This window comes from Trachypithecus francoisi, unplaced genomic scaffold (assembly GCF_009764315.1).
Source record: "Trachypithecus francoisi isolate TF-2019V2 unplaced genomic scaffold, Tfra_2.0 Contig01440, whole genome shotgun sequence".
Lineage (NCBI taxonomy): Eukaryota > Metazoa > Chordata > Mammalia > Primates > Cercopithecidae > Trachypithecus > Trachypithecus francoisi.
In genome coordinates, this window is record NW_022681431.1 from 26,950,017 (window position 1) to 26,977,335 (window position 27,319).

Below are 27,319 nucleotides of genomic sequence, written 5' to 3' on the forward strand. Positions count from 1 at the left end.
TAAGCCTGACAAAGTCATCTGTTGCCTCAGTTCCTCAGGGTAATTTTTTTCTTGGCTCGAATCTCCACTGGTGGAATCTAAGGCATGGAAATGGGCAGTAGAGAGATATTTGGGGCTGTGATGCCTCCCAGTGCCCCCTATTTCATTCTGTGGCAGGCAGCCATTGACTCTTCCTTCTCATGAGCTGCTTCTAGTCAACTGGCGGGTGTTGGCCAGGAATCTCTCAGTTTAATTGCCATTTAACATGCTTTCTGCCACTGATTAATGGGTAACTCCATGCAAACTCACTTTCTTTCCCCGAGTTTCACTTTTATCATAAATACTTATTTTCATTTGCAGTACATATTTAAGAACTTATATTCTGCTTAGAAACCTGGATCATATAAAACTTCGCACTTTTTGTTTTTCTTTTCATTAAAATACTTTTTTTTGTTTTTTTTTTTGAGATGGAGTCTCACTCTGTCACCGAAGCTGGAGTGCCATGGTGTGATCTTGGCTCACTGTAGCCTCCACTTCCAGGGCCCAAGCGATCCTCCTACCTCAGCCTTCTGAGTAGCTGGGACTACAGGCATGCACCAGCATGCCCAGCTAATTTTTGTCTTTTTGGTACAGATGAGGTTTTGCCATGTTGCCCAGCTGGTCTTGAATTCCTGGGCTCAAGCAATCCTCCCGCCTCGGCCTCCCAAAGTGTTGGGATTATAGACGTGAGCCACCATGCCCAGCCTGAAATACATTTTAGAGGAGTTACTGGAATAATAGGAGGCTATGTCTTGGATTGGTTTGGTGTGTGTGTGTGAGAGAGACAGAGAAGAGAGGGAGAGAGTGAGGGAGAGAGGGAGAGAAGGACAGGGAGGGAGACAGAAAGAGAGGAATTCTGTATACACATACTCTTGATTTGCTTTTAACGAAGTCCAGGAAGGTAGGTGAAATAGGAAACAAACATTTAAAAAATGTTCAGCCTCACTAGATGTCATTATGTATTTGAAACTATCAATAGTTTAAAATAATGAGAACATTCAATATATGTAAGATTATAGTGATGGTAACAATATATTGCTGGTTGCAACATAGATGAAATCTTTTTAGAAAGCAGTTTTGTAAAAGGACTCAAGAATTATGAAAGATCATAGCCTGTGATCTCATTGTGTTATTACTTGGAATTTATGCTCTTTCCATGTAAAAGAAGAAATAAAGCATGAAAATACAAATTTTAGCCTTATTTATAATAGTGAAAAATTGGATACAACCTCCAATTTAATCGTAGAGAAATGGTTATGTAAATTATAGTAAAACCAGTCCGTTAATGTTATGCAACCATTAGAAACAATGATTGTAAAGACTATGTAGCAACATGGAAAATGCTCATGACATCATCTTAAGTTTTAAAAAGGCCAATTATATGGATAGGGACATGAAAAAGCATGCAAATGTGGAAGTTGTTGGCTGGAGTGATTGTTAAAATAATTCCAGCCTTGTGATATTATGATTTTTGCACTAAACCCAGAAAACACGAGGGAGGTTTGGCTAGGGAAGATAGGGTGCTGAGTGGGTTGGATAGAGGCCCCTTCTCTTACAGATACCCTGTGTGCTTTGTTAGCTGTGTGTTGTGAAGGCCAGGAAGCTACTTGCCAGATAGTTTCATTACGGTATGAGAGCCAAGGTGAAGGGACCATCTAGAGAGAGGGGTATTTAGAGCTCTAACCCAGCATCAACACTTTCTGTCTGTTTTTTTTTTTTTTTTTTTGAGATGGAGTCTCGCTCTGTCACCCAGGCTGGAGTGCAGTGGCCATGATCTCAGCTCATTGCAACCTCTACCTCCCAGGTTCAAGCAATTCTCCTGCCTTAGTCTCCCGAGTAGCTGGGATTATAGATGTGCACCACCATGCCTGGCTAATTTTTGTATTTTCAGTGGAGACAGGGTTTCACCATGTTGGCCATGCTGGTTTTGAACTCCTGAACTCAAGTGATCCACCTGCTTCGGCCTCCCAAAATGCTGGGATTACAGGTGAGAGCCACCGTGCCCGGCCCCAGCATGAACACTTTCCATGTTGTCCCAGGAGATAAGGGCTGGGTATTGTTAGGGTTCCCACAGACTTACCTGGGAACTCCTGGGATAAACCACACTAGGTCACCCTCCACCCAGTATTTTCACACTGGGGAACTCAGGGCAAAATGAAATTTAAGGCTGGGTGTAGTGGCTCATGCCTATAATCCCAGTACTTTGGGAGGCTTGAGGTGGGAGGATTGCCTGGGTCTAAGAGTTTGGAAACAGCTTGGGCAACACAGGGAGATCCCATCTCTACAAAGAATTAAAAAATTAGCCCTCCATGGTAGTGTGCACCTGTAGTCCCAGCTACTGGGGAGGCTGAGGCAGGAGGATTGCTTGAGCCCAGGAGTGGGAGGCCGCAGTAAGCTACGATTACACCACTGCACTCCAACCTGGGCAACAGAGTGTGACCGGGTCTCTAAAAAATAAAAACATAAAATGAAATTTAAGATAAGTGATTTTGACCGGGCGTGGTGGCTTACACCTGTCATCCCAGCACCTGGGGAGGCCGAGGCTGGTGGATCACCTGAGGTCAGGAGTTCAAGACCAGCCTGGCCAACATGGTGAAACCCGTCTCTACTAAAAATACAAAAATTAGCCGGATGTGGTAGCACAGGCCTGTAATCCCAGCTACTCTGGATGCTGAGGCAGGAGAATGAATCTCTTAAACTCAGTAGGTGGAGGTTGAAGTGTGCTGAGATGGCTCCACTGCACTCCAGCCTGGGCGACAAGAGCAAAATCTGTCTCAAAAAACAGAACAAACAAACAAAAAACCCCAACTATGTAACTGGCAGAGTGTTGTGAGAGTTTGAAAAGACATTTTGAAGCTTTGCCTTGGTCTTGGCTGGGGGATTTGGAGGTGATCACATATATATGTACACCAAGTTGTTGCCCCATCTAAGTACCAATTACTACTGGCACTCCCTTTTCTCCCCTCACTGGCTCATTGCTAGAATAGTAGATGCTAGGGATGAAGTGGCAAAGTTAACTTCCACACAGGCCTCTGTGAAGAAGAGAAAGAGCCAGAGAAGATTTGGAAAATGATGGTGACATGGCTGAAGAGGTGAGGACAGGGGATTTGGGGGCCTGGGGCAGCAATGTGGACCCAATCTTAGCAGCTGTTGAGACAAGGAATGTACAAATGGGATCAGAATGAACCATCAGAGGATTAGGGCTCAGGACCTGAGTTCACGTTGTGTGCAGCATCTGAGCGTGCTGCTGCTGCGTGGGTCAGCTAGTTAGAGCCACATTTCTGTGTGATGCTCCGTTCTCCTGCAGCTGGTCCTTCCCCCCACCTCCCACATTCCTGATGAGCTCTGTGACTCAGCTGCTTCTCGGGACATCTGAGCAGCTGTTTTTTTTTCTAGGGATAGAGCCACAGTCAGGAGGTGTTGTAACCTGAATGCTTATCTTCCCCTTGGGTCTGTGAGGGCCCTCTCCCACCGTGACGCCCCTGAAACAAAATTGGACTTTTGGAGCGTGCCTTCTTCAGCCCCTGACTTCAGAAAAAGACAGGCGTGACCAGGCGCGGTGGCTCACGCCTGTAATCCCAGCACTTTGGGAGGCTGAGGCGGGTGGCTCACCTGACATCAGGATTTCGAGACCAGCCTGGCCAACATAGCGAAACCCCGTCTCTACTAAAAATACAAAAATTAGCTGGGTGTGGTGACGTGCACCTGTATTCCCAGCTACTTGGGAGGCTGAGGTAGGACAATTGCTTGAACCTGGGAGGCAGAGGTTGCAGTGAGCCGAGATTGCCCCCACTGTACTCCAGCCTGGGCGACAGAGTGAGACTCCATCTCAGAAAGGAAAAAAAAAAAAAAAAAAAGAAAAGAAAGAAAGAAAGAAAAAGACAGGCATGATGAATCTTGCAGGCTTAAAAGGAGAAATTTGAAAGCCAGTGTTCAGTTGGACACCGTGCTTAGCGATTGGGCCCAGGACAGTTAGCTTTACTCTTCCACAGCAGCTTGTGTGTTTTCTCTGGGAGATGCCTCAGGAGTAGCGATAGTCCTTGCAGTCCCTGCAAATCTGTCTGTGACTGGTTGGGCATCAAGGCGGTTTGCCTGGTTTTCCTGGGGGGCTGGCGATCACCAGCATCCTGACCAGGCAGCTCTGCACCCTTCCCAGAATGCTGATCCAACCCTTCTGGTGGGACTACTGTTCCCCCGTCACCCAGGGAGCTGCGGCTTCTCTCCAGGATATGCTCCCCTGCCCCCAGCCAGCGCCAGACCGCTCCCCTTGCTACCTTTGACCCAGTGTCTGCTGGGAGACTTCATGATCCTCCTGTGGCGTCTGTTCCTCATTACTGGCTTTGTACCCATCTCGCTCCTGTTTCTGAACTCAAACTGGCTCCGTTGTGAAACTGGAGCCGGGGCGGAAGCTTTGTTCAAGGAGGCACTGGGTCTGTCTGCAGGTGCCGTAATGGAAGGGATGCTGCTTTGGGCAGGGGTGTGCCTCCCCCGGCCCCTGCTGTGCTGCAACATATCCTTCTCTGCTGTGTTTCTGAAACCTCCTCTGTCCACGGTTGATCCTTCTCACTGCGTCTTTTACTGCAGCTCCTCTGACTTCTTCCTTAGCTGTGCTGTTTCACCTCTGCCCTGTTTTTCGCCTGCTTTGCTCTTTGTTCCCTCTCCTTTCACAGTGAGTAGCTGTGGGATTCCCCGATGCGTCTCCCTGATGTCTGTGTCTCCAGTCCCCCTCACCTCACCTGGATCAAGGGATTCACCGGTCACTGGTATCCATGTGTGTGTTGGTGGGGGGCATTTGTTCCTAGGGGCCGCCTCTCAGCACTGGCCCTTGTGGGGTTGGGAGGGAACACGCCACGCCACCAATCGCCATCCTTACTATTATTAGCCTGATCTGAATCCACCTGATGTCAGCCTGTGCTGTGGGAGGGTATCTGGGCCTGCAGTACCGGGGCTGTTGGGTCTCTGTAGCTCACCTGCTGACCCAGCGTCCCCTTGTGGAGGATGGCCTGAGGCAGCCATCTCACAACTTTGTGTGGCTGTGGACAGAGGGCTTGGGCCACCAGGAGCTTCACTCTGTTGGAGTCTCTCAGGGCTCAGCAGTGGTGGGGTCTGACCTTGAAAGTCTGAAGGTCATGTGGTGCTTTGGGACCCTTGTGGGACCCCTTGTCCCATGTCGGCACTGGATGTGCATTTCAATTGGGTGTCTCTGCTCATTGAAAGGAGCCAGTCTTTGTTGGGGAGCAGAATAGAGCTCCCACCCTTCGCTTTGGCTCTCAGAGAGGCCTAAGAAAATTGCAACCAGAACAGAGACTGGCTGGCTTGAAGGTGTGGCTCATCCCACATTACTAGAGAGACTATTCTGGAGTCGGGGATAGTGCTCATGGGCTGGGACTTTCTTCTTCTTTCTTCTCCGTTTTCTTCTCTCTTCCTTTCTTCTTCTTCTGACAGGGTCTCACTCTGTCATCCAGGCTGGAGGGCAGTGGTGCTCTCATGGTTCCCTGCAGCCTCAAATTCCTGAGCTCAAGTGATTCTCCTACCTCAGCCTCCTGAGCAGCTGGGACTACAGGCACGCCACCATGCCTGGCTAATTTTTTAATTTTTTTGTGGAGACGAGGTCTCGCTATGTTGCCCAGGTTGGTCTCAAACTCCTGGCCTCAAGTGATCCTCCCACCTTGGCCTCCCAAAGTGCTGGGATTACAGTTGTGAGCCACTGCACCCAGCCTGGGATTTTGTTCTGATGCCTCATTCTTTCCATTATAAGGGGCTTTATGGGTAACCATGTTAGGCTGCTCAGGCCATCATAACCAAGGACCACAGTTTGGATGGCTTAAACAACAGAAGTTCATTTTCTCACAGATCTGGAGGCTGAAAGTCCAACGTCAAGGTGTTAACAGGGTTGGTTTCTTCTGAGGGCCGTGAGGAAAAGATCTGTCCAGGGCCTGCGCCTTGGCTTGTGGATGGCTGTCACCGCCCTGTGTCTTCACAGGGTCTTTGCTCTTCTTATAGAGACATCAGTCATAGTGGATTAGGGCCCATGCTAATGACATCATGCTAACTCAGTCACCTCTTTAAAGACCCTGTCTCCAAATACAGCCATATTTTGAAGGCCTTGGGGTTAGGACTTCAACATACGAATTTTGAGAGGACATGATTCACCCCATAACAGTGACAGCAGAGTGATGTAAGATGCTGGGCCAGGGCTGTGACCCTACCGCAAGACTCCAGAAACCCCTTGCATTTTAATCTCTTGGTATCTTCATGGAGCTGGAGAGGCTGTCCTTTGTGACTTAATTCCTGGCAGAATTTTAGAAAAATTTTTTTATGTTTAACTTTTGTAGGTGTATATATTTATGGGGTACCTGAGATGTTTTGATACAGGCTTGCAGCACGTAACAGTCACTTCATGGAAGGTGGGGTATTCATCCCCTCAAGCATTTATCCTTTGTGTTACAAACTGTTCAGTTATACTATTTTATTTTATTTAGACAGAGTTTCACTCTTGTTGCCCAGGCTAGAGTGCAATGGCGCTATCTTGGCTCACTGCAACCTCCACCTCTTGGGTTCAAGCGATTCTCCTATCTCAGCCTCTCGAGTACCTGAGATTACAGGCATGTGCCACCACGACTGGCTAATGTTTTATATTTTTAGTAGAGACGGAGTTTCACCATGTTGGCCAGGCTGGTCTTGAACTCCTGACCTCAATTGATCCACCTGCCTCAGCCTCCCGAAGTGCTGGGATTATTGGCATGAGCCACCACTCCCGGCCTCTTTTAATTATTTTAAAATGTACAATTAAATTATTATTATTATTTTTTTTGAGACGAGTCTTGCTCTGTCACCAGGCTGGAGTGCAGTGGCCGGATCTCAGCTCACTGCAAGCTCCGCCTCCCGGGTTCACGCCATTCTCCGCCTCAGCCTCCGGAGTAGCTGGGACTACAGGCGCCCGCCACCTCGCCCGGCTAGTTTTTTTGTATTTTTGTAGAGACGGGGTTTCACCGTGTTAGCCAGGATGGTCTCGATCTCCTGACCTCGTGATCCACCGTCTCGGCCTCCCAAAGTGCTGGGATTACAGGCTTGAGCCACCGCGCCCGGCCTACAATTAAATTATTATTGACTACAGTTACCCTGTTGTACTATCAAATAGTAGGTCTTATTCATTCTTTCTATTTTTTGTACCCATTAACCATCCCCACTTCCCCCCAGCCCTCCACTACCCTTCCCAGCCTCTGGTAACCACCCTTCTACTCTCTATCTCCATGAGTTCAATTGATTTGATTTTTAGGTCCCATAAGTGAGTGATGTCTGTCTTTCTGTGGCTGGCTAATTTCACACTTACCATAATGATCCCCAGTTCCATTCATGTTGTTGCAAATGACAGGATCTTATTCTTCTTTATGGCTGAATAGTATTCCATTGTGTATATATGCCACATTTTCTTTATCCATTTATCTGTTGATGGCCACCAAGCTGCTTCCACATCTTGGCGATTGTGAACAGAGCTGCAACAAACATAGGAGTGCAAATATACCTCTTCAACAGACTGATTTCCTTTCTTTGGGTGTATACCCAGCAGTGGGATTGCTGGATCTTATGGTAGATCTATTTTTAGTTTTTTGAGGAACCTCCAAACTGTTCTCCATAGTGGTTGTACTAATTTATATTCCCACCAACACCATACAAGGGTTCCCTTTTCTCCACTTCCTCACCAGCATTTGTTGTTGCCTGTCTTTTGGATAAAAGCCATTTTAACTGGGGTGAGATGATACCCCATTGCAGTTTTGATTTGCATTTCTCTGATGATCAGTGATGTCAAGCACCTTTTCATGTGCCTGTTTGCCATTTGTATGTGTTTTTCTTGAGAAATGTCTATTCAAATCTTTTGTCCATTTTAAAGTCGGATTATTAGATTTTTTTTCCTATAGAGTTGTTTGAGCTCTTTATATATTCTGGTTATTAGTCCCTTATCAGATGGGTAATTTGCCAATTTTTCTCCCGTTCTGTGGGTTTTCACTTCACTTTGTTGGTTGTTTCCCGTGCCGTGCAGAAACTTTTTAACTTGATGTGATCCTGCCTGTCCATGTTTGCTTTGGTTGCCCACGCTTGTGAGGTATTGTTCAAGAGCCTGGCAGAATTTTATTCAGATGTTTGAATTGGAGCTTACATCCTTTCTGAGATCATTTCTTCCATGTATAAAATTGAGTTGTGAGCCACTTTACAAGGTTTTGTGCAGAGCGACGATAATAGCTACTGTTCAGGAAGTGCTTACTGTATAACTAGCACTTAATTCTCAGCCCAAGCCTTATGAGGTGCACTATTGTTAACTCCGTTTTACAGATGCAGAAGCTGAGGCACACGAAGGTTAAATAATTGGTGGTCATACAATTAACAAGTATCCAGAACTGGAATTTGAATGCAGGCCCCTGATCTAAAGTTTGAGCTTATCTCCTCTATGAATGTAAAGTGCCCAGTGCTATCCTGGGCACATAGAGCCTTGGAAAAGTGAGTTGAATACGTGTGAATGGATTTTTAGGGGTGCTTAACATTGGGAGAGGTTTCCAGGGTCTGGAGTGGAACATTTGGTGCCCCCACGGAAGGAAGTTGGTGAGAGAGTCTCAGCCCAACTTCCTGGAAAGATTTCTGTAGGTCCTGAGGCAGAGCTGCTTCATCTTCCTTCTCATCAGCACCTCCCTCCTGTGCGCAGGGTGATGAGAGCAGAGCCCAGGAATGCCTTATGTGGATCGGCAGAACCGAATCTGTGGGTTTCTGGACATCGAGGAGCATGAGAACAGCGGCAAGTTTCTGCGGAGGTACTTCATTCTGGACACCCAGGCTAACTGCCTCCTCTGGTATATGGACAACCCCCAGGTGAGAGGGTCAGTGGGAAGGGGCGGGGCGACTGGGTGCCCCTCACTGCGCGGGAGAAATGCGCACGGGGTTAGCCTCCAGGCCTAGGCTCACGAGCAACACAACCTGCTCATCAGCAGGGAGGGGACAACCCCACAACACACACAGACACACACAAACACATTCACGTGCACACACACCACACACACCCCATACAAATCACACACACGCACACACGCACCTCATACACACACACGACACACACACCCCATACACACCACACAGACACACACGCACATGCACCTCATACACACACACCACACACCCCATACACACCACACACACACGCACCTCATACACACCACACACACCCCACACACACCACACAGACACACACACGCACCTCACACACACATACCACACACACCCCATACACACCACACAGACACACACGCACATGCACCTCATGCACACACACCACACACCCCATACACACCACACACACGCACCTCATACACACCCCATACACACCACACATACACACACGCACACACACACACTTCATACACACACCACACACACACCAGACACCATATGTACACACATGCACACACCATATACACACCACACGGACACACACACATACTCCCCATACACATACCACACACACATACACACACGACACACACTATACACACACACCACACACCAGACACACCATACACATATGCACACACACCCCATATGCACACACCACACACACACCACACACCACACACACACATGCACACACACCCCATACATACACACCACACACACACAACCCATAAACACACACCAGATACATACTGTACACACATACACATGCAAACACATCCCATACACACACACACACACAACCCATAAACACACACTACACATCATACACACGCCCACACATGCACACATACCCCATACACACACACCGCACACAAATACACAACCCATACACACACCACACACACATTCTACAGACACCATACACACATGCACACACCATATACACACCACACGGACACACACACATACCCCCATACACATACCACACACACATACACACATGACACACACCATACACACACACCACACACCAGACACACCATACACACATGCACACACACCACCACACACACACACAACCCATAAACACACACCAGACACATACCATACATACATAACACACACATGCACACACACCCCATACACACACCACACACACATACACACAACCCATAAACACACACCAGACACACATCATACACACACACGCCCACACATGCACACATACCCCATACACACACACCGCACACACATACACAAACCATACACACACCACACACACAGAGACACACAAACCATACACACACCATACACACACCCCCACACACACCACACACACCACACATGCATGCACCCCATACATAGACACACACATGCACACACACAGACACACACCATACACACACAAATACACACACATACCATACACACACCGCCCCCCCCCCCCCCCCACACACACAGAAAACCATCTCAGTTCTTAGTTTGGAGAGAAGGATGCTCTCCTGACCCTGGCATCTGGTGTCTGCTCTCACACACAGAGACCAGCCAGGATCTGCCAGTGAGATCCAAGTCCTGGATCCAGGCTCCAAGGCATAGCTTGCTTCCTGTCGCTTCTCTCCAGGGCTGTGGCCTCTGGCTGCTCCTGCTCTTCCAGTCTGGGGGCCCCACCCCAGCAGAGAATGTGACCTGGTTCCCTGAGCTGGACACATGTTGGATTTCTTTGGTCTCCTGACTCAGGAATTCCTAGAATCCTGGATTGGAGGTGCCTTTGGCGGTCACCCAGTTTTGTTTACTCCTGGTCCAGATGAGAAGAGAGCCTCAGACACTGCACTGGATGTAGGCAAGAACATGGTCAGAATTAGGTGACTTGCTGAGCATCTTGTGGAGGTCAGGCACAAAGATGGAGGCCACCTACCTTTGACTGCTATGTCCGGGAGTCCCTGGAGTCACCACTGGTCTGGGAACAAGTTGCTTCACTCTGATTTGGGATCTCAGGGCTTTTCTTATTCTGGCCCTGGGTGCTGTTAGCTTTTTCCTTCCCCCACCCTTGAGTGATTTGGTGGAATGAACCTGCAAACACTGACATGGCCTCTGAACAGCAAGGTCACAGGTCATGGCTGTGTTGGGATGAAGAAGGGTGTGGGGTCTGGAATTTGGCTCTAGTTCCGAGGTTTGGGAAGAGGAAATTCTGAATGTCCCTGGGATGGAGTTATGCTTTAAGATGCGATGTAGAAAACGAGTTATGTGAATCTCTAGGTCACTATCCAGGGACTAATCATCTAGTGGTCTTGGGCATTTGTCTTCAAGATTTGATGGCCAAGAGAAAAACTGTATCAATGCAGAAAACATACTCAGAAAGTAAGCTGCTGCTAATTGCCTTCTCCGGGAAGGATTAACCCTAAGTAGAACTGAGCCCCGTGTGGCACCCTGCAGCCCTGAGAAACCTGTTGCTTACTTTCATTGGACGTGCCTACTATGCAGAATGAACCCTTCCTCGGCACACTGTGACACCTTCAGCTCAGCCTGGAATGCTGCTGTTTGTCATGCAGTGGGCCTGGTTTGCCTTCAGACCCTGCCATACCATTTTCCCTTCCTTTGCTCTTTTCTTTTTTCTTTTCTTTGAGACAGTCTTGTTCTGTCACCCAGGCTGGAGTGCAGTGGCACTATCTCGGCTCACTGCAACCTCCACCTCCCGGATTCAAGTGATTCTCCTGCCTCAGCCTCCTTAGTAGCTGGGATTACTGGCATGTACCACCATGCCCGACTAATTTTCGGTACTTATGTATTTATTTATTTATTTTTTGAGACAGAGTCTCCCTTTGTTGCCCAGGCTGGAGTGCAGTGGTGCTATCTCGGCTCACTGCAAGCTCTGCCTCCTGAGTTCACGCCATTCTTCTGCCTCAGCCTCCCAAGTAACTGGGACTACAGGTGCCCGCCACCATGCCCGGCTAATTTTTTGTACTTTTTTAGTAGAGACGGGGTTTCACTGTGTTAGCCAGGATGGTCTCGATCTCCTGACCTCGTGATCTGCCTGCCTCGGCCTTCCAAAGTGAGCCATTTTGTTATTTTTAGTAGAGATAGGGTTTTACTGTGTTGGCCAGGCTGATCTTGAACGCCTGACCTCAAGTGATCTGCCTGCTTTGGCCTCCCAAAGTGCTGGGATTACAGGCGTGAGCCACTATGCCTAGTTTTTTTGTTTTTTTTTTCAATTTGAGATTTTACTCTGTTGCCCAGGCTGGGGTGCAGTGATGCAATCATAGCTCAAACTCCTGGGCTCAAGTGATCCTCCCACCTCAGCCTCCTATGTACCTGGGACTGCAGATGTGCACCACCACACTGGGCTAATTATTTTTATTTTTTGTAGAGATGGAGGGTCTCACTTTGTTGACCAGGCTGGTCTCGAACTCCTGGTTTCTTTTTTTTTTTTTTCTCTTCTTTTGAGACAGAGTTTCGCTTTTGTCGCTCAGGCTGGAGTGCAATGGTGTGATCTGGGCTCACTGCAACCTCCATCTCCCTCCCGGTTCCTCCTGAGTAGCTGGGATCACAGGCGCCTGCCACCATGCCTGGCCAATTTTTTTTTTTTTTTTTTTTTTTGAGACGGAGTCTTGCTCTGCCACCCAGGCTGGAGTGCAGTGGCCGGATCTCAGCTCACTGCAAGCTCCGCCTCCCGGTTTACGCCATTCTCCTGCCTCAGCCTCCCGAGTAGCTGGGACTACAGGCGCCCGCCTCGTCGCCCGGCTAGTTTTTGGTATTTTTTAAGTAGAGACAGGGTTTCACCGTATTAGCCAGGATGGTCTCGATCTCCTGACCTCGTGATCCGCCCGTCTCGGCCTCCCAAAGTGCTGGGATTACAGGCTTGAGCCACCGCGCCCGGCCTTTTTTTTTTTTTTGAGATGGAGTTTTGCTCTTGTTGCTCACGCTGGAGTGCAATGGTGTGATCTCAGCTCACTGCAACCTCTGCCTCCCGAGTTCAAGCGATTCTCGTGTCTCAGCCTCCTGAGTAGCTGGGATTGCAGGCGCTCACCACTATGCCCAGCTAATTTTTGTATTTTTAGTAGAGATGGGGTTTCATCGTATTGGTCAGGCTGGTCTCAAACTCCTGACCTCAGGTGATCCACCCGCCTCTTCCTCCCAAAGTGCTGGGATTACAGGCATGAGCCACCACGCCTGCCTGAACTCTTGGTTTCAAGCGATGTTCCTGCTTTGGCCGGAGTTAAGTCTTTGTTGCCAGTAGACTTGGCTTTGGGCACACTGGAGACGAACCCTGGGTGACTTACAGGTCTTCACATTCTCTCTCCATTCTCCTTTGTGTACTTCCTCCCACTCACCTGCTGTGTTAGCGCAAGTCATTCGAATGGATTTTTGTTTTGATTTACCTGCTTCACGCCATGCTTCCCCACTAGTGCTGTGCTTTACCCAAATTGACTTACTTGGGGAATTCTGTCTGGCTGTTGCCAGCTGCTCCCTGGAGAGTCGGATCTTTCTTCATACCCTGGATCACAGACTGAGAGTTGTGCTGTCAGTGGCAGATCACCCAGGACCACAGTGGCACCATCTTGGAACTCGAAAATTGACAGTTGTCAGGATTCCCTTCACTCTGATTTGTCACTGGGGCCCAGAACCTGTGCTAAGCCTAGACGCTGTGTCTCAGGCTGCTTTCTAGGCTCTCTGGGGTCAGCCTCTGCAGCAGGTTCCCCCGGCCCAGGGCAGGCTTACTCTTTCCTGCCAGCTGGGTGTTTTGCGGTAGAACCTTCTTTGAGTTTGAATTACCAGGTAGAACTAACTAGTGGCCCACTGCCGAGGATTCTTTACGTTTTCCCAGGAAGCAGTAGAGCTCACCTGGCTTGACATACTCTTGAAAAAGGAGTCTTGCTGTGATACAGAAATAATTCAGGACATTTTACTTCTTCAGTGGTTGGGTTAGTTCTTTGTTGTGTAAACGGCCAAACAGCCACTCCACATTTAAGCGTGGATGTTTCAGGTAGGTTATAAAATGGTATTAGTGAGCATTTATTACTGTGTGCCAAGCACACTTCATTGGGTTTTTATTTCATTCCGACAACAAGTTTAATTGGTAGTTATTATTGCCCTCATTCTGAAGATGAGGTAGGTGAGGCTGACAGGGGAAGAATTTGCCTGTGGTTACATAATAAAAAAGTAGCACAGCTGGGACTCTAACCCTGACAGTCTAACTGTAGTGCCCCTGCCATTACTGCTGATAATGAGACAGGCACAAGGGTGACTGGGAGGATGGAGAGCCTGCAAAGGTAGTTACTGGTTAAGAAAGAGAAACCTGAGGACTCTCAGGGCTGGGAAGTCCTAGAAGGTAGGGTACTCGTGTGGCTTAGTTTTTGATCATAGTGTCCAGGATTTGATGAATATGTATTCATTAAATGAATGAATGAACAAACTAACGAGGGCCAGGGAAGGAAGTGGCCAGAAGTCAGGTCCTTGGGGAATGTGGAGTGCCCAACATTGCTTTCCTGGGGTTGGGGACAGGGCCAAAATGGAATGGAAGTTCTGCAGAGAGGGACATCCTGGGGATTTTGGTCCATTCCTATGAAGAGAGGCATTGAGAACTGTGTGTGGTCATTGAACATCTTTATTTGATAGGGAAAAGGAGATCTCTGCTATGTTTTCTTAATTATTTAATAGGCAGTAATAAGCAGAAGATTTTTGGACCCAGGTGTCCGATCTTTGTGTGTTGAAACCACCTGGTAGGTGGTGTTCGGTGAGCCTGAATCTGTTACTGCTGCTGCTACTGTTATTACTCACTGCAGCTTATACTTACTAAGGGGTTGCCGTGTACGAGCCGTGGTGTGATATGCTTTTACATGTGTTACCCCATCAAACCTCTCCATAATCCTGGGGCCTAGGGTCCGTTGTCACTCTGCTCATGGTTGTGCAGGTGGTAAATGCAGCGTTGGAGCCAGATCCATCGACTCGAGCGTGCAACCTCCCCTTTGTCTGCCTCCCTCCTCCCACTGACCTCTGTGCTCAGCCCTGTACAAGGTCCTGTAGATGATGTGGAAAATGAATTCAAGGAGGCTTTTGCCACCAGGAAGCTTCAGGGTTAGTTGGGGAGAGGAAAACAACACACACAAAACTGTAGTGCTAATAATCCTGGCATATCATATAGCAGGGTAGCATATCATTAAGTGCCAGTGCCAATGCCCGGATGCCAGTATTTAGGTTGAAGGAGAAGGGGTTGCCATTTTCCTTTGCTGCCACCCATAAGGGAAAGAGGTGGAGTGTCATACGGAAAGTTCTCAGGTTGGGGAGATAAGAGATCAAGGATGCAGTCATGGCTCTGCCACTAAGTTGATTTACATCCTAGGCAAGTCATTTATCCTGTGGAGTATGGGCACTCTAGGTGGTCCTTTCACCACCACACCTGGCTAATTTTTATATTTTTAGTAGAAATGGGGTTTCACCATGTTGGTCAGGCTGGTCTCGAACTCCTGACCTCGAATGATCCCACCGCCTTGGCCTCCCAAGGTGCTGGGATTACAGGCATGAGCTACCGTGCCCAGCCTCTAGGTGATCCTTAATGTGCCTTTGATCCCTTAATTTCCTGAGAATAGAAGGAGATCCTGGAGTTCAACAGCATTATTAACACATATTTACTAAATTTGTTCAATGTGCCAGATGCTGATCTAAATACTGTGGCTACATCAATGAACAGGACAGTCTTTGCCTTCATAGAGTTTATATTGTCTTTAGGAAAATAGACAATTAGGGTGGGGAGAGCTGGGGGCTCCCTTTGTAGAGGAGGTGTCACTAGATCCAGATGTTGAAGAGTGTGTGAGGTTCATTTTTGCTATACATTATTCATATTTGCAGAGTATTTTGTGGGTTTTCACTTACTTTTTAAAATTTTTATTTATATATATATATATATATATATTTTTTTTTTTGAGACGGAGTCTCGCTCTGCTGCCCAGGCTGGAGTGTAGTGGCGCGATCTCAGCTCACTGCAAGCTCCGCCTCCTGGGTTTACGCCATTCTCCTGCCTCAGCCTCCCAAGTAGCTGGGACTACAGGCACCCTCCACGTCGCCCGGCTAGTTTTTTGTATTTTTTAGTAGAGACGGGGTTTCACCGTGTTAGCCAGGATGGTCTCTATCTCCTGACCTCGTGATCCGCCCGTCTCGGCCTCCCAAAGTGCTGGGATTACAGGCTTGAGCCACTGCGCCCGGCTATTTATTTATATTTTAAAGACAGAGTCTCACTCTGTTGCCGAGGATCCAGTGCAGTGGCATGATCTCAGCTCACTGCAACCTCCGCCTCCCAGCTGCAAGAAATTCTCATGCCTCAGCCTCCCGAGTAGCTGGGTTTGCAGGGCCTGCGCCACCATGCCCAGTTAGTTTTTGTATTTTATTAGAGATAGGGTGTCACTACGTTGGCTAGGCTGGTCTCGAACTCCTGACCTCAGGTGATCCACCCACCTTGGCATCCAAAGTGCTGGGTTACAGGTGTGAGCCACTATGCCCGGCCCGGTTTTCATTTCCAAGATGTCCTTTGATTGTTATACCCACTCTGCCCCAGAGATGAAGAAGAGAAGAAGGGTGTTCTAAGTTGGGGAAACAGCAGTCATTGTGGGGCAGAGGTGAGCTCACTTGGTTGGAGGGACATTTAAGGTCATCAGGGTCCCCAGAAGAAGACCCTGAGACTAGGAGTCAGGCGCTGAGACAAGATCTGTCAGGAAGTTCTTTATTGAGGAAATGTTCCCTTGGGGACTATGAAGAGAGCTGGGGAAGGAGGACAGGGAAGGGAGGAGGCCAGCTCAGGTGGAGGGTGTGAACTCAGGTGGAAGTCTGAGCAAGGGATGGTTTCACTGTGGGCCTGCAGGAGCGCTGGGGTGAGTCATTCCTCAGTTTTGTCTCAGGGAGCTGGGCTTTCGTGTGCCTGCACCGGGCAGTAACTGGCTCCAGCTCTGCACGTGTGGGCAGAACAGCTTCCAGCAGCCCAGAGGCAGTTCTCTGAAGCAGAGCTGTGGATGCAGGCCATGGAAGGCATAGCCAAATGGCAAAAAGAGATGGAGGGAATTTGGGAGGCCAGCAGCAATGTCTGCTAGATGGGCATACAGTAGGGGCGTGTTGGGGATCAGAACACAGCATGGGCCAGGTGCATTCTTGAATGTCTGGCAGAATTTAGAATCAGTGTGATTAAGTAACGAATCAAGGCTTCTCATACAGGCAGTGGTGACTCTAAACTGATATAGAACAAAAACCCATTAGCTAAAAAGGACCCATCTAAATGGAAAGTCTCAGTATTATTGATTATGGACACTGATTTGGCTAATACATTTAAAAATCAATATGCTGACATATCAAGCAAACTTTTTTTAAATTATAGTAAGGACATTCAGCATGAGATCTATCCTTTTAACAAAAGGTAAATGCATGATACCATATTGTTGACTGTAGGCATGATGTTATACAGCCAGTCTCCCCACTCTAGAACTTCTTCATCTTGCATGCAATCAGATAATTCTTGAACAGAAACAAATGCTGGCTTGATTTTCCTTAAAATGTTACTACAATATTATGACACTACCGCTTGTATTTGAATTTCACATTGGTTCCCATCATGACAGAGGAGATGAAATTCCTTAGGGCCACCCTACTCTAGTACAGCAATCTGCAGAGTAACTATGTTTTAGTTGCAGAGTATTGCTTATGTCCCCCCCTTTCTAATGTCCATTTGGCTAAGTAATTGCAAGACCAAATTATATGGCCCTGAACAAAGAGTAAACAGAAGCACGAAAAACAATATTGCACTAGATTGCTGGTCTTGTCAAATTTACTCTGTCAAATGTGTTTTTTCCGCTTTTTCCAAAAAATACGTAGATGCTTTTACTTTTCAAAGGCCACACAATATGACTCATGGATCATCAAATAACCAAAAAGACTGCATTGCTCTTGGTAACCCTGGGATGCCGATGAAAGTCCTTTGTTTTTATTTAATTTTTAAAAATAAACTGAAAGCAGTTCTTTCCATTGATGGGGTGAAGAGTGTTAGCAGTGTTGGTAACAAGATGGATATTTGGTGCATTTTAGTAGAAAGCATACAAAGGTATGGGAGGAGGTTATAATAACACATAATGTGTAATGGACAATACTGTTGTCTTCAAGGCTACATGAAAATTGGCATTTTTAAAAAATATATGTGAAACTTTCCTAAGCAGATTTTGGCTGAAAGCCAGGAATAATTTTTGCATTGTATGCTTCAACCTGTCAGAATGCCGAGAACCAGGAAATAACGTTCTTTAAAAATTGGGGGATAGATGCACGTGGTGCAAAATTTGAACTGCAGGAATGCAGAGTTACTGACAAATTTCTCCCTCCCACTTCTGTCCTCTCGGCAGGGGGGGAGCCAGTCTTGACAGTTTCTTGTGTCTGTCTGGAGATAATCTCTGCCTATGAGACTATCTCTTAAGATCATGATAACTTTCAGATCTTCAGCAATTGTTTGGGCAAAGTGTCTTAAATTAATGGATTTTGTGTAATTGGTATCTTAACTATCCACGTAGACATGTGATTTCCAGAAGTCAGTAGAATTGCTGATGTGCTTTTGTCTATAGTGTGTTAGAGTAAGAACGCAGAATCCTTTGGTAAAAAAAAAACCTCAAAAGAAGATTATAAGTGACAAATCTGTACTTTTACCAAATGCAAATTTTGCTAAGGGTAAAATTATTATTAAAAAGTACTTCTTTTTTTTTTTTTAAAGAGACAGGTTTCTTACTCCATCTCCGAGACTGGAGTGTAGTGGTGCAATCATAGCTCACTGCTGGATTTGACTGGGCCTGGTCAAAACATGTTTAGAATAAAATTATATGTGGGCTTTCTGAGAGCTTAATGTAAAATAAAAAAGTGCAATTTTGCTTTATGTGTTTTCTGTAGCCATCATATTTTTTAAATACTTCGTATCTTTATAACAGGATGTACTTTGTCTAGATTTAAAAAAATTAAAAACTAAGCCGGGCGCGGTGGCTCACACCTATAATCCCAGCACTCTGGGAGGCCAAGGCAGGCGGATCACCCGAGGTCAGGAGTTCAAGACCAGCCTGATCAACATGGCAAAACCCTGTCTCTACTAAAAGTACAAAAATTAGCAGGGCATGGTGGCAAGCTACTCAGGAGACTGAGGCAGGAGAATCGCTTGAACCCGGGAGGCAGAGGTTACAGTGAGCTGAGATCATGCCACTGCACTCCAGCCTGGGTAACAAGAGCAAGACTCCATCTCAAAAAGCAAACAAACCAACAAAAACTAAGCAGCACATTGAAAGAATTGTGTTAAGAGTTAGCACTACTCAGTAGTAAAGTCCAAGCAGCTAAACAGATAGAAGCTATGAAACTTAGCAGAGGTTAAATAACTATTGCAAAACCATAGTAATGACTATTCTCAGTTTTCTCAAAACTTCTCTTTGGTATGTTGTTGTTAGATTTTACTTTACATTTTAACCTTCAGCATTTGTTCAATATATCTATTATATACGTCTCTTTTTAAATTTATAGATCTAGTTATGTACCAAAGAATGGTATGGACATGGTGGCTCATATCTGTAATCCCAGCCCTTTGGGAGGCTGAGGTGGGAGGATCACTTGAGGCCAGGAATTTGAGACCAGCCTGGGCAATATAGGAAGACCCCATCTCTAAAATAAAATAAAAAAATAAAATAAAATAAAATAAAATATAAAAAATAAAATAAAATAAAATAAAATAAAATAAATCAATCGTGGTGGCGTATGCCTGTAGTCCCAGGTACTTGGGAGGCTGAGGTGGGAGGATCACTTGAGCTCAGGAGTTAGAGGCTGTGATCTGGACGGGGTACTCCAGCCTGAATTACAGAGCAAGACCCTGTCTCAAAAAAAGTCATTTTATTAATTTATTATCTAAATTGTGTCTCTAAGGCAAAGGAGGTTATTGCATATTTGGGAGAGGAGTTCATATTAGATTTTGCTTCAGAGACCAGTTTTATTAGTTATATCAATTGAGCACAGGGCAACATGATGAATATATTCATTAAGGAAACATCGTTTTTTGAGCCTCCTGTCATCATCCACAATATATGGTAATGATATCAGTGATCTCCACCTGTGACATTGTTGTTATGAAGAGTAAATAATATATGTGAAAATGCTTTGATGAGCTTTAAAGTGCTACAGATGTTATCTGTTAAGAAAGTTTGTTCTGGCCAGGACATTGGGATGGATGGCGAAGTGGGGAGAGCTGGAGCTGGAGATGACAGCTGGGGATTTGTCACGGAGCTTCCTGATATGCCTGAGGTGGTGGGCATGGAGTTGGGTGGGGGGCAGGTTTAGAGGCCACATGAGGGAAGAATGTTTGAAAGTTTAGTATCTGGTTGACTGGGGAGAGGAGGTGGAATTACTGACAGAGATTGGGGAGGGGAGAGGGAAACCGATTAGAAAGTGGTGGGGAAATGACATTGAGTTTGAGGCTGGATTGAAGAAAGGGCTGATGGAGTTGGCTTATTGAGTTTACAGCTTTAGAACCATTTAAGTGGCCAGCAGTCAGAGTTGAGACCCAGATGCGCCCAGGAGATTATCTGAAGCCCAGGCCTCTGACCTGGTCTTTTTTTTTTTTTTCTTTTTGAGATGGAGTCTCACTTACTCTGTCACCCAGGCTGGAGTGCAATGGTGCGATCTTGGCTCACTGCAACTTCCGCCTCCCGAGTTCAAGCGATCCTCTTACCTCAGCCTCCTGGGTAACTGGGATTACAGGTGTGCACCACCACACCCGGCTAATTTTTGTATTTTTAGTAGAGACAGGGTTTCACCATGTTGGCCAGGTTGGTCTCAAACTCCTGACCTCAAGTGATCCACCCGCCTCGGCCTCCCAAAGTGTTGAGATTACAGGCATGAATCACCGCGTCCGGCCTGACCTGGTCTTTAAGTCTCTGTCACCAGAGTTGGAAGACGGAAATAAAGGGAATGGGGGGTGTGGCTGAGAGACTTAACACACAATGAAACTTATCCTGTCTGAAGCTGATACCGGTGTCTGTCAACAAGAAATCGACATCCAAGTAATAGAATGAAAACATTAAGCCCATGCAGCAGAGGATGATATAGAATCGACTTCTCCGGAAGGGAAAGATTAAATACACACTTTGAACTGGAGAATGGGGAGAGTAGCTATCAGCATGTCATGTGTCCCTGTGTTAGCATCAGCCAGTGGACCTACAGGGCAGAGAGGAGGAGAGGTGTTTGGCATCAGAGCAGCAGGCAGAGCCACGGCCCAGGTCACCTGATGCCTGGGATTCGCTTGGCTCCCCTGCTTTGGTTGCTCCTGTCAGGGTGAGGGCTTTGGAATGTGGGGCAGCGACAGCTATGCTCCTCCTTCCCAATCCTGTCACACCGTTCTCCTACATTCAAATGTCTACTCCGAGCTATACCCCCTCTGAAGGCACATTCTTTTCTGTGAGTCTAGATGGCCGTGGCTTTTGGTGGCTGAGCTATGATTTTAGCTCACATACAGCTATGTCAGCTCATGCCCTAGCTCTGGGATTACCAGGGACGTCCCCTCCCTCCTTCTCCTGCTAGCTGCTTTTTAATGTCTGCTGGACACTCCAGGGGCCTGTGAGAGAAGGTCAGATGGCACCAGCATCTCTCCTTCCTTCCCGCTTCCTGCTCTGAATCCCTGGTCTATTGGAGTTTGGCACCCAAGAGCCAGTTGGACAAGTTTCTGCCCTGCCCAGCTTGGGCAATGACACTGGGCCTCTTTTGGTGTAACCCTGCTGGTCCTGCTCTTGTATTTACCTTTCATTGATAATCAGCTCTTAGATAATGTCTCATGGGAGATGGCAGGGCCTAAAGGAAAGTACATGGGATTTGGGAATCAGAAAGTGTTGTGCTTGAATACTGGCTCCCCTGCTTGCTGCCTGTGTGACCTAGGGCAGGTTCCTTCACCAACCTCATCCTTAGTTTCTTCATCTGTGAAATGGGATTGTTAGGATTAGGCGACCACATGTGAAGGTGCCTAGCAGCATGCCTGGCACATCATAATTTCTAAATATATGTCAGTTTCCTTCTTTCTTTCTCAGGCTGTTTCTTTGCCAAAGCACCAGATTGATGTTAGGAGTTTGAGCTCTGTCTTCATTTGGCTCCCTAAGGAAGTCACTTCCCCCAGTTGAGCCTTAGAGGACTCGTGTGTGGTGAATGAACAGGTATGCACAGGACCTTTGAGTGCTGACATGCTGTGAGTTTATGAATCAATAGTTGGGTCTTCTGGTCATTTCTGTGTTCTTTGTGACTCTCACTGGAAGAGGGGGAAGGGAGTAGAAGTCACATGGGTAAAAATTTCTCCTTCAACAAGAAATACTGCTGTTGCTAGAAAAGGATTAACGTGGGAGGTGTGCCACATCCCTGTATGGACACCTCAGCTGCTTCCTTGGTGACAGAGAAGAATAAGCCATATATTTCCCCCTCCTAGGGAACTGGCTCCTTCAAGGACCTTAGTGGCAGAAGAACTCTTAAGCAAAAAGGAAGATACTGGCATTGTCTTCATAAAACCACATTTATTTATTACTTATTTATTTATTTTTGAGATGGAGTCTGGCTCTGTCGGCCGGGCTGGAGTGCAGTGGCATGATCTCGGCTCACTGCAACCTTCGCCTCCTGGGCTCAATCAGTTTTCGTGCCTCAGCCTCCCAAGTAGCTGGGATTACAAGCACATGCCACTATGCCCGGCTAATTTTTTATACTTTTAATAGAGACGAGGTTTCACCATGTTGGCCACGCTGGTCTCGGATTCCTGACTTCGGGTGATCCCCCTGCCTCAGCCTCCCAAAGTGCTGGGATTACAGGCGTGAGCCACTGCGTCCAGCCTAAAACCAGGTTCCTGTCTTTTAACAGGAACCTGCCCTGTGCCCTATGTGGTTCCACAAAATTTAGAAGTCCAACAAGTGTACAGACCACTCCTGACTTGTAGACATCCTCATGTGGGATCGCTGCCAGCCAGACACGACACGGCACGGCACGGCACGGCATGGGAATCTCCATTCCCTCTTCCTCTCTCTCTCCTACCTTTCCTCCCTCCTCTCTGTTGGCTGCTGGTGCAGCAGCCAGGGTGACTCGTGAGCTACTGGCTGGCGTGGCCTGTTCTCTTACCAGCTGCTGTGTCTCTAGGGCAGAGTTAGCAGGACCAGCTGGTGTCTGCAGCCATGACCTCCAACCTGGAGGCACGTGGAATCCCTTGGGAGCTCTGGAAACAGGCAGGTGTCTGGGCCCTATCCTAGACCAGTTCAAACCCTGAGAATGAAGCATGTGTCTTAGTTTGTTTAGAAATCTCCCAAGGTAGCCAGGAGACATGGTGACTCATGCCTGTAATTCCAGTACTTTGGGAGGCCAAGGCAGGTGGATCACCTGATGTCAGGAGTTCGAGATCAGCCTGGCCAATATGGTGAAACCCCATCTCTACTAAAAATACATAAATTAGCCGGGCGTGTTTGGTGCATGCCTGTAATCCCAGCTACTTGGGAGACTGAGGCACAAGAATTGCTTGAACCTGGGAGGTGGAGGTTGCAGTGAGCCAAGATCATGCCACTGCATATCCAACCCGGGCAACGGAGTCATCTCAAAATAAATAAATAAATAAAAGGTATCTCCCGAGGTGATTCACATAAGCAGTCCTCCAGAACTTCATTCCCACCACCCACTGGCTCCACTTTGTATCTGGTCAGATGCCTTCATCTCGATGCTTCCTGTCCTTCTCCCTATGACCCATTCTTCAACTCTGCCCCTACATTTTTGACCCCCTTTTCATTGGGGTTCAGTCCTTTCCTGCCTCTTCTACCTGATCCTGATTCCTGTCCCACAGAGGCCTTGCCTAGGTCGTGGGAACTGCAAACTGAAGTGACCCCCAAGTTGGAACCTGGGAGATGTCACAAGGAAACGCTGTTTGCCAGTGGTGGGCAGAGCTACATTGGTCTTCCAATACTTGATGAACTCGGTGGGCTTGTATGGACTGGTTGGGAACTTCACCACCATGCAAATATTTTTTTCATTTAAAAATTAAGGAATTCCCTCTGTAAAGCATGACCTTCGTGTGCTTCCGTCCAGTAGGAAGAGACCTAAACTCTCAGAAAAACATACTCCAAATACAGAGTCCACGGCTAGATTTTGTCCTGTTGACCGGCTGTTCTTAAACTTGGGCCTGTTTAGGGATCACGTGGGAGCATTTTTAAAATGTCCACGTTCTGACCACATTCCATTTAATTCTCATTCAGTGTTCTGTAGGGGAAGCTTGAGCATGGGTTTTGTTTTGTTTTTTTTTAATCTCTGTTTTCTTTTTAATAAATAGAGTCAGGGCCTTGCTGTGTTACTCAGGCTGGAGTGCAGTGACACGATCATAGCTCACCGCAGCTGGCTAATTTCTTTATTTTACTTTTTGTAGAGACAGAGTCTTGCTATGTTGCCCAGGCTGGTCTCGAACCCTTAGCCTCAAGTGATCCTCCCACCTCAGCCTCCCCAAGTGTTGGGATTACAGGTGTGCGCCATTGCACCTGGCCATTCTTGGGGTGTTGAAAACAAGCTCTCCAGGAGATTCTGGTGTGAACCAAAGTTGGAGAAGGATTTGTGTACCTAAATCCAGAGAGAGGGGAGGTCAGGGCAGGCTGGAGTCAGTTCAGGCTTTGGGGAGGCGAGTCTTGAGTTTGTCCTTTTCCTAGAGGAGTCTGAACTATGGCCAGGGAAGACAGGGGACAGCTTGAGTGGACTCCCCTCCCCAGCTCTGATCCCCTGCCCCTCCCTAGGTGCTGTTTCTTGGCCTTCCTGCCCTGACACCTGGCAGCCCAGGCCCTCAGCTGTGGCATCCCCGCTCTGTCTTCCTTGATCAGAAAGCACCTTCCTGGGGCTGCTGATGTGTCACCCTGGCAGTCAGCTGTCACCGTTCATCTATGTCCAGTCACTGGAGTGGACACTGAGTGTCACTTTGGATCAAGCCTCAAGGATCCTGGGGCTGTTTTCTCCCATGTCTCCCATTTCCCCTGGATGAGGAGGAAGGTGGGAGGGAGGCAGCATCAGACATGCGTCAGATTTTCCTGGCTTCTCCTGGTGTAGAGGACGTACAGTTGAGCCCAGGAGCAGACTGTGGGTGGGGTGTGGGTGAAGGGGTGAGGACCCCTGCCCTTCCCCCTGGGGTCCCTGGGCCTGGAGAGCAGCTGCTGCGGCCTCTTTCTCTCCGAATAGGGAGAGCTGCCAGGGAGGCCGGGACAGAGGGTGGAGCAGCCCCCGAGGGACAGAGGAGATGAAGTAGTTGAAACCTGATCAGCTCATAGTTGTCGTTCCATGTGGGTTAGCGTCTGAATGGTTCCCCAAATCCCACTTCATCACTCATAATTCAGGCTAGGACTCCTAAGGCCGCTGGGCTGTGGTTTGGGGTGAGGAGGGTGTGTTGTGCAACAGCGGCCCTGAGACTTGGCATTTGCATCTTGTAATTAGCGCTGTGGGAGGGGGATTGGGACTCCAATAGGAAGGGGTGGGCCCTCTGGTGTCTTTCCATGGAATTCTCCCCACCACCCTATGAAACAGGGTTTAGCATCTCCGTTTTATAGGTAAAGAGACTTGCCTATGGTTACAGAGCGTTAATATCACAGTTAGAATTCCAACAGCTCAAGCTTTTAAAATTACCGCATGCCACTTCCAGGGCACTGCACTGAAAGTCAGCTTTGGTTTAGGCTTTGCCACCAATTAGGTGACCTTGGACAAATCCCCTCACTCACAAGCCACTTTCTAAACTGCAAAATGGGGTCAGGGTGGTGGACCCTTAGTCCCCAGCAGAGTCCTGCGGTTCCCTGTGTCCCTGGAGCCCATTGGTCTCCCTCTGTAAGTCTGACGTTGGGCAGTGTGGTGTCTTTGCCCAGAGCGGTTCTCATTGCCTTTTGGGAGCTGGGGCTCCTATAAGGACTCTGATTTAAGGGCTACAAGGCCTCTCTCTCCCTACCCAATAGAGGTTTCCTGAAAAAACAAAACAAAAACAAAACGAAAAGCAGTCGCTATGTTGTTGAAAAAAATGTGTAAATAGAAGTATAAATCAGACTGTCCACAGTTGACATGGCAATCTGGCTGTGAGAGGCAGCTCTTAGCCTACTGCCTCATTGGCGAAGGGAAGAACATGGAGTGCAGAGTCTTTTAGTCTTTTCTAGGTCCCCCGCTCTAAGATTCTCGGGTTCTGAGAATACTTTTTTTGTGGTATTATCCCCGTCCATTTTCTTGCTTGAATTTGCTTCAAACGACATATGTCAATTTAGATAGCTGGGGTTAGAAGGACGCTTACCTACCACCTAAGGAGACATTTACAGAAAAGAAGAAGAAGAAAAAAATATGTAGTGTTTTTATAGAGACAGGGTTTCACTATGTTGGCCAGGGTGGTCTCAAACTCCTGGTCTCAAGCAGTCCTCCCGCCCCAGCCTCCCAAAGTGCTGAGATTATAGGTGTGAGCCACCACGCCTGGTCCACCTGAGACACTTCTTAAGGCTGTCTCCAGATAGGTCATTTAACTGATAATTCTTAGGTAAATTTACTAAATTCCCTTTATCCAAGATTCACCTTCTTTCATTGCTTTGAGAGGACCCCAGGTAATGGAGACTTCAGAGATTTTTCTTGGCAACAATTTAAGAGGTCAGCAGGAGCTATGCACGGAGTCTCAGATTCATAGGGGAATGGTCTGCATTTGAAGCCCCAGAGCTGTGATTTCTGACCTTGACTGTGACTCTGGCATGGAACTGCCCTGGGTTTTCGCTGCTGCATCCCTGCCAATGGGGACAACAGAAAGCCAAAGATGGTGTGCCAGGGTAGAGCACATTGTCAGACCTGGTGCCCGTGAGTCTCCTGCTGTCGTGATAGTGCATTCACTTCATGTTTTATACTGTACAGACACCTTTCCTTTGCTACTCATAATAGCCCTATCAGGTGGGCTGAACAGATATATATATTTTTTATTTCTATATTGCATGAGTCTGTATCCTATGTATTATTAAAAAAAGTTGAACTGGCATAAAACAGGACAAAGTCAGTGAGATCGCAGGGCACACGCAAAAACTATAACAGCTCACACTTGCTGAGAGCCTTCTACATACAGGGACAATTCCAAGTGCTCTTAAATGTATTTATTTATTTTTTTATTTTGGGGGGATGGAGTCTCACTCTTTCATCCAGGCTGGAGTGCAGTGATGAGATCTCGGCTCACTGCAACCTCCACCTCCTAGGTTCAAGTAATTCTCCTGCCTCAGCTTCCCCAGTAGGTGGGACTACAAGTGCGAGCCACCAAGCCCAGCTTTATATCTTTAGCAGGAATGGAGTTTTGCCATGTTGTCCAGGCTGGTCTCAAACTCCTTACTTG

General features: G+C 47.4%; 1 protein-coding gene across 5 annotated transcripts in view; it reads left to right on the forward strand.

Annotated features, from left to right (window-relative positions):
• Nucleotides 1-27,319, forward strand: part of PLEKHA2 (pleckstrin homology domain containing A2) — a 94,094-nt gene that overhangs the window by 27,348 nt on the left and 39,427 nt on the right. For 3 of the 5 annotated variants that reach the window (XM_033231650.1, XM_033231637.1, XM_033231646.1), the window contains one exon: nucleotides 8,717-8,880. The exons of 1 other annotated variant lie outside the window; for it this stretch is intronic. In XM_033231650.1, coding sequence (XP_033087541.1) covers nucleotides 8,740-8,880 — 141 coding nt within the window. In that variant the 5' untranslated portion in view covers nucleotides 8,717-8,739. Of the gene's footprint in view, nucleotides 1-8,716; nucleotides 8,881-22,022; nucleotides 22,146-27,319 lie in introns of those variants that run through there. One more of the 5 variants, XM_033231656.1, reaches the window with a different exon arrangement.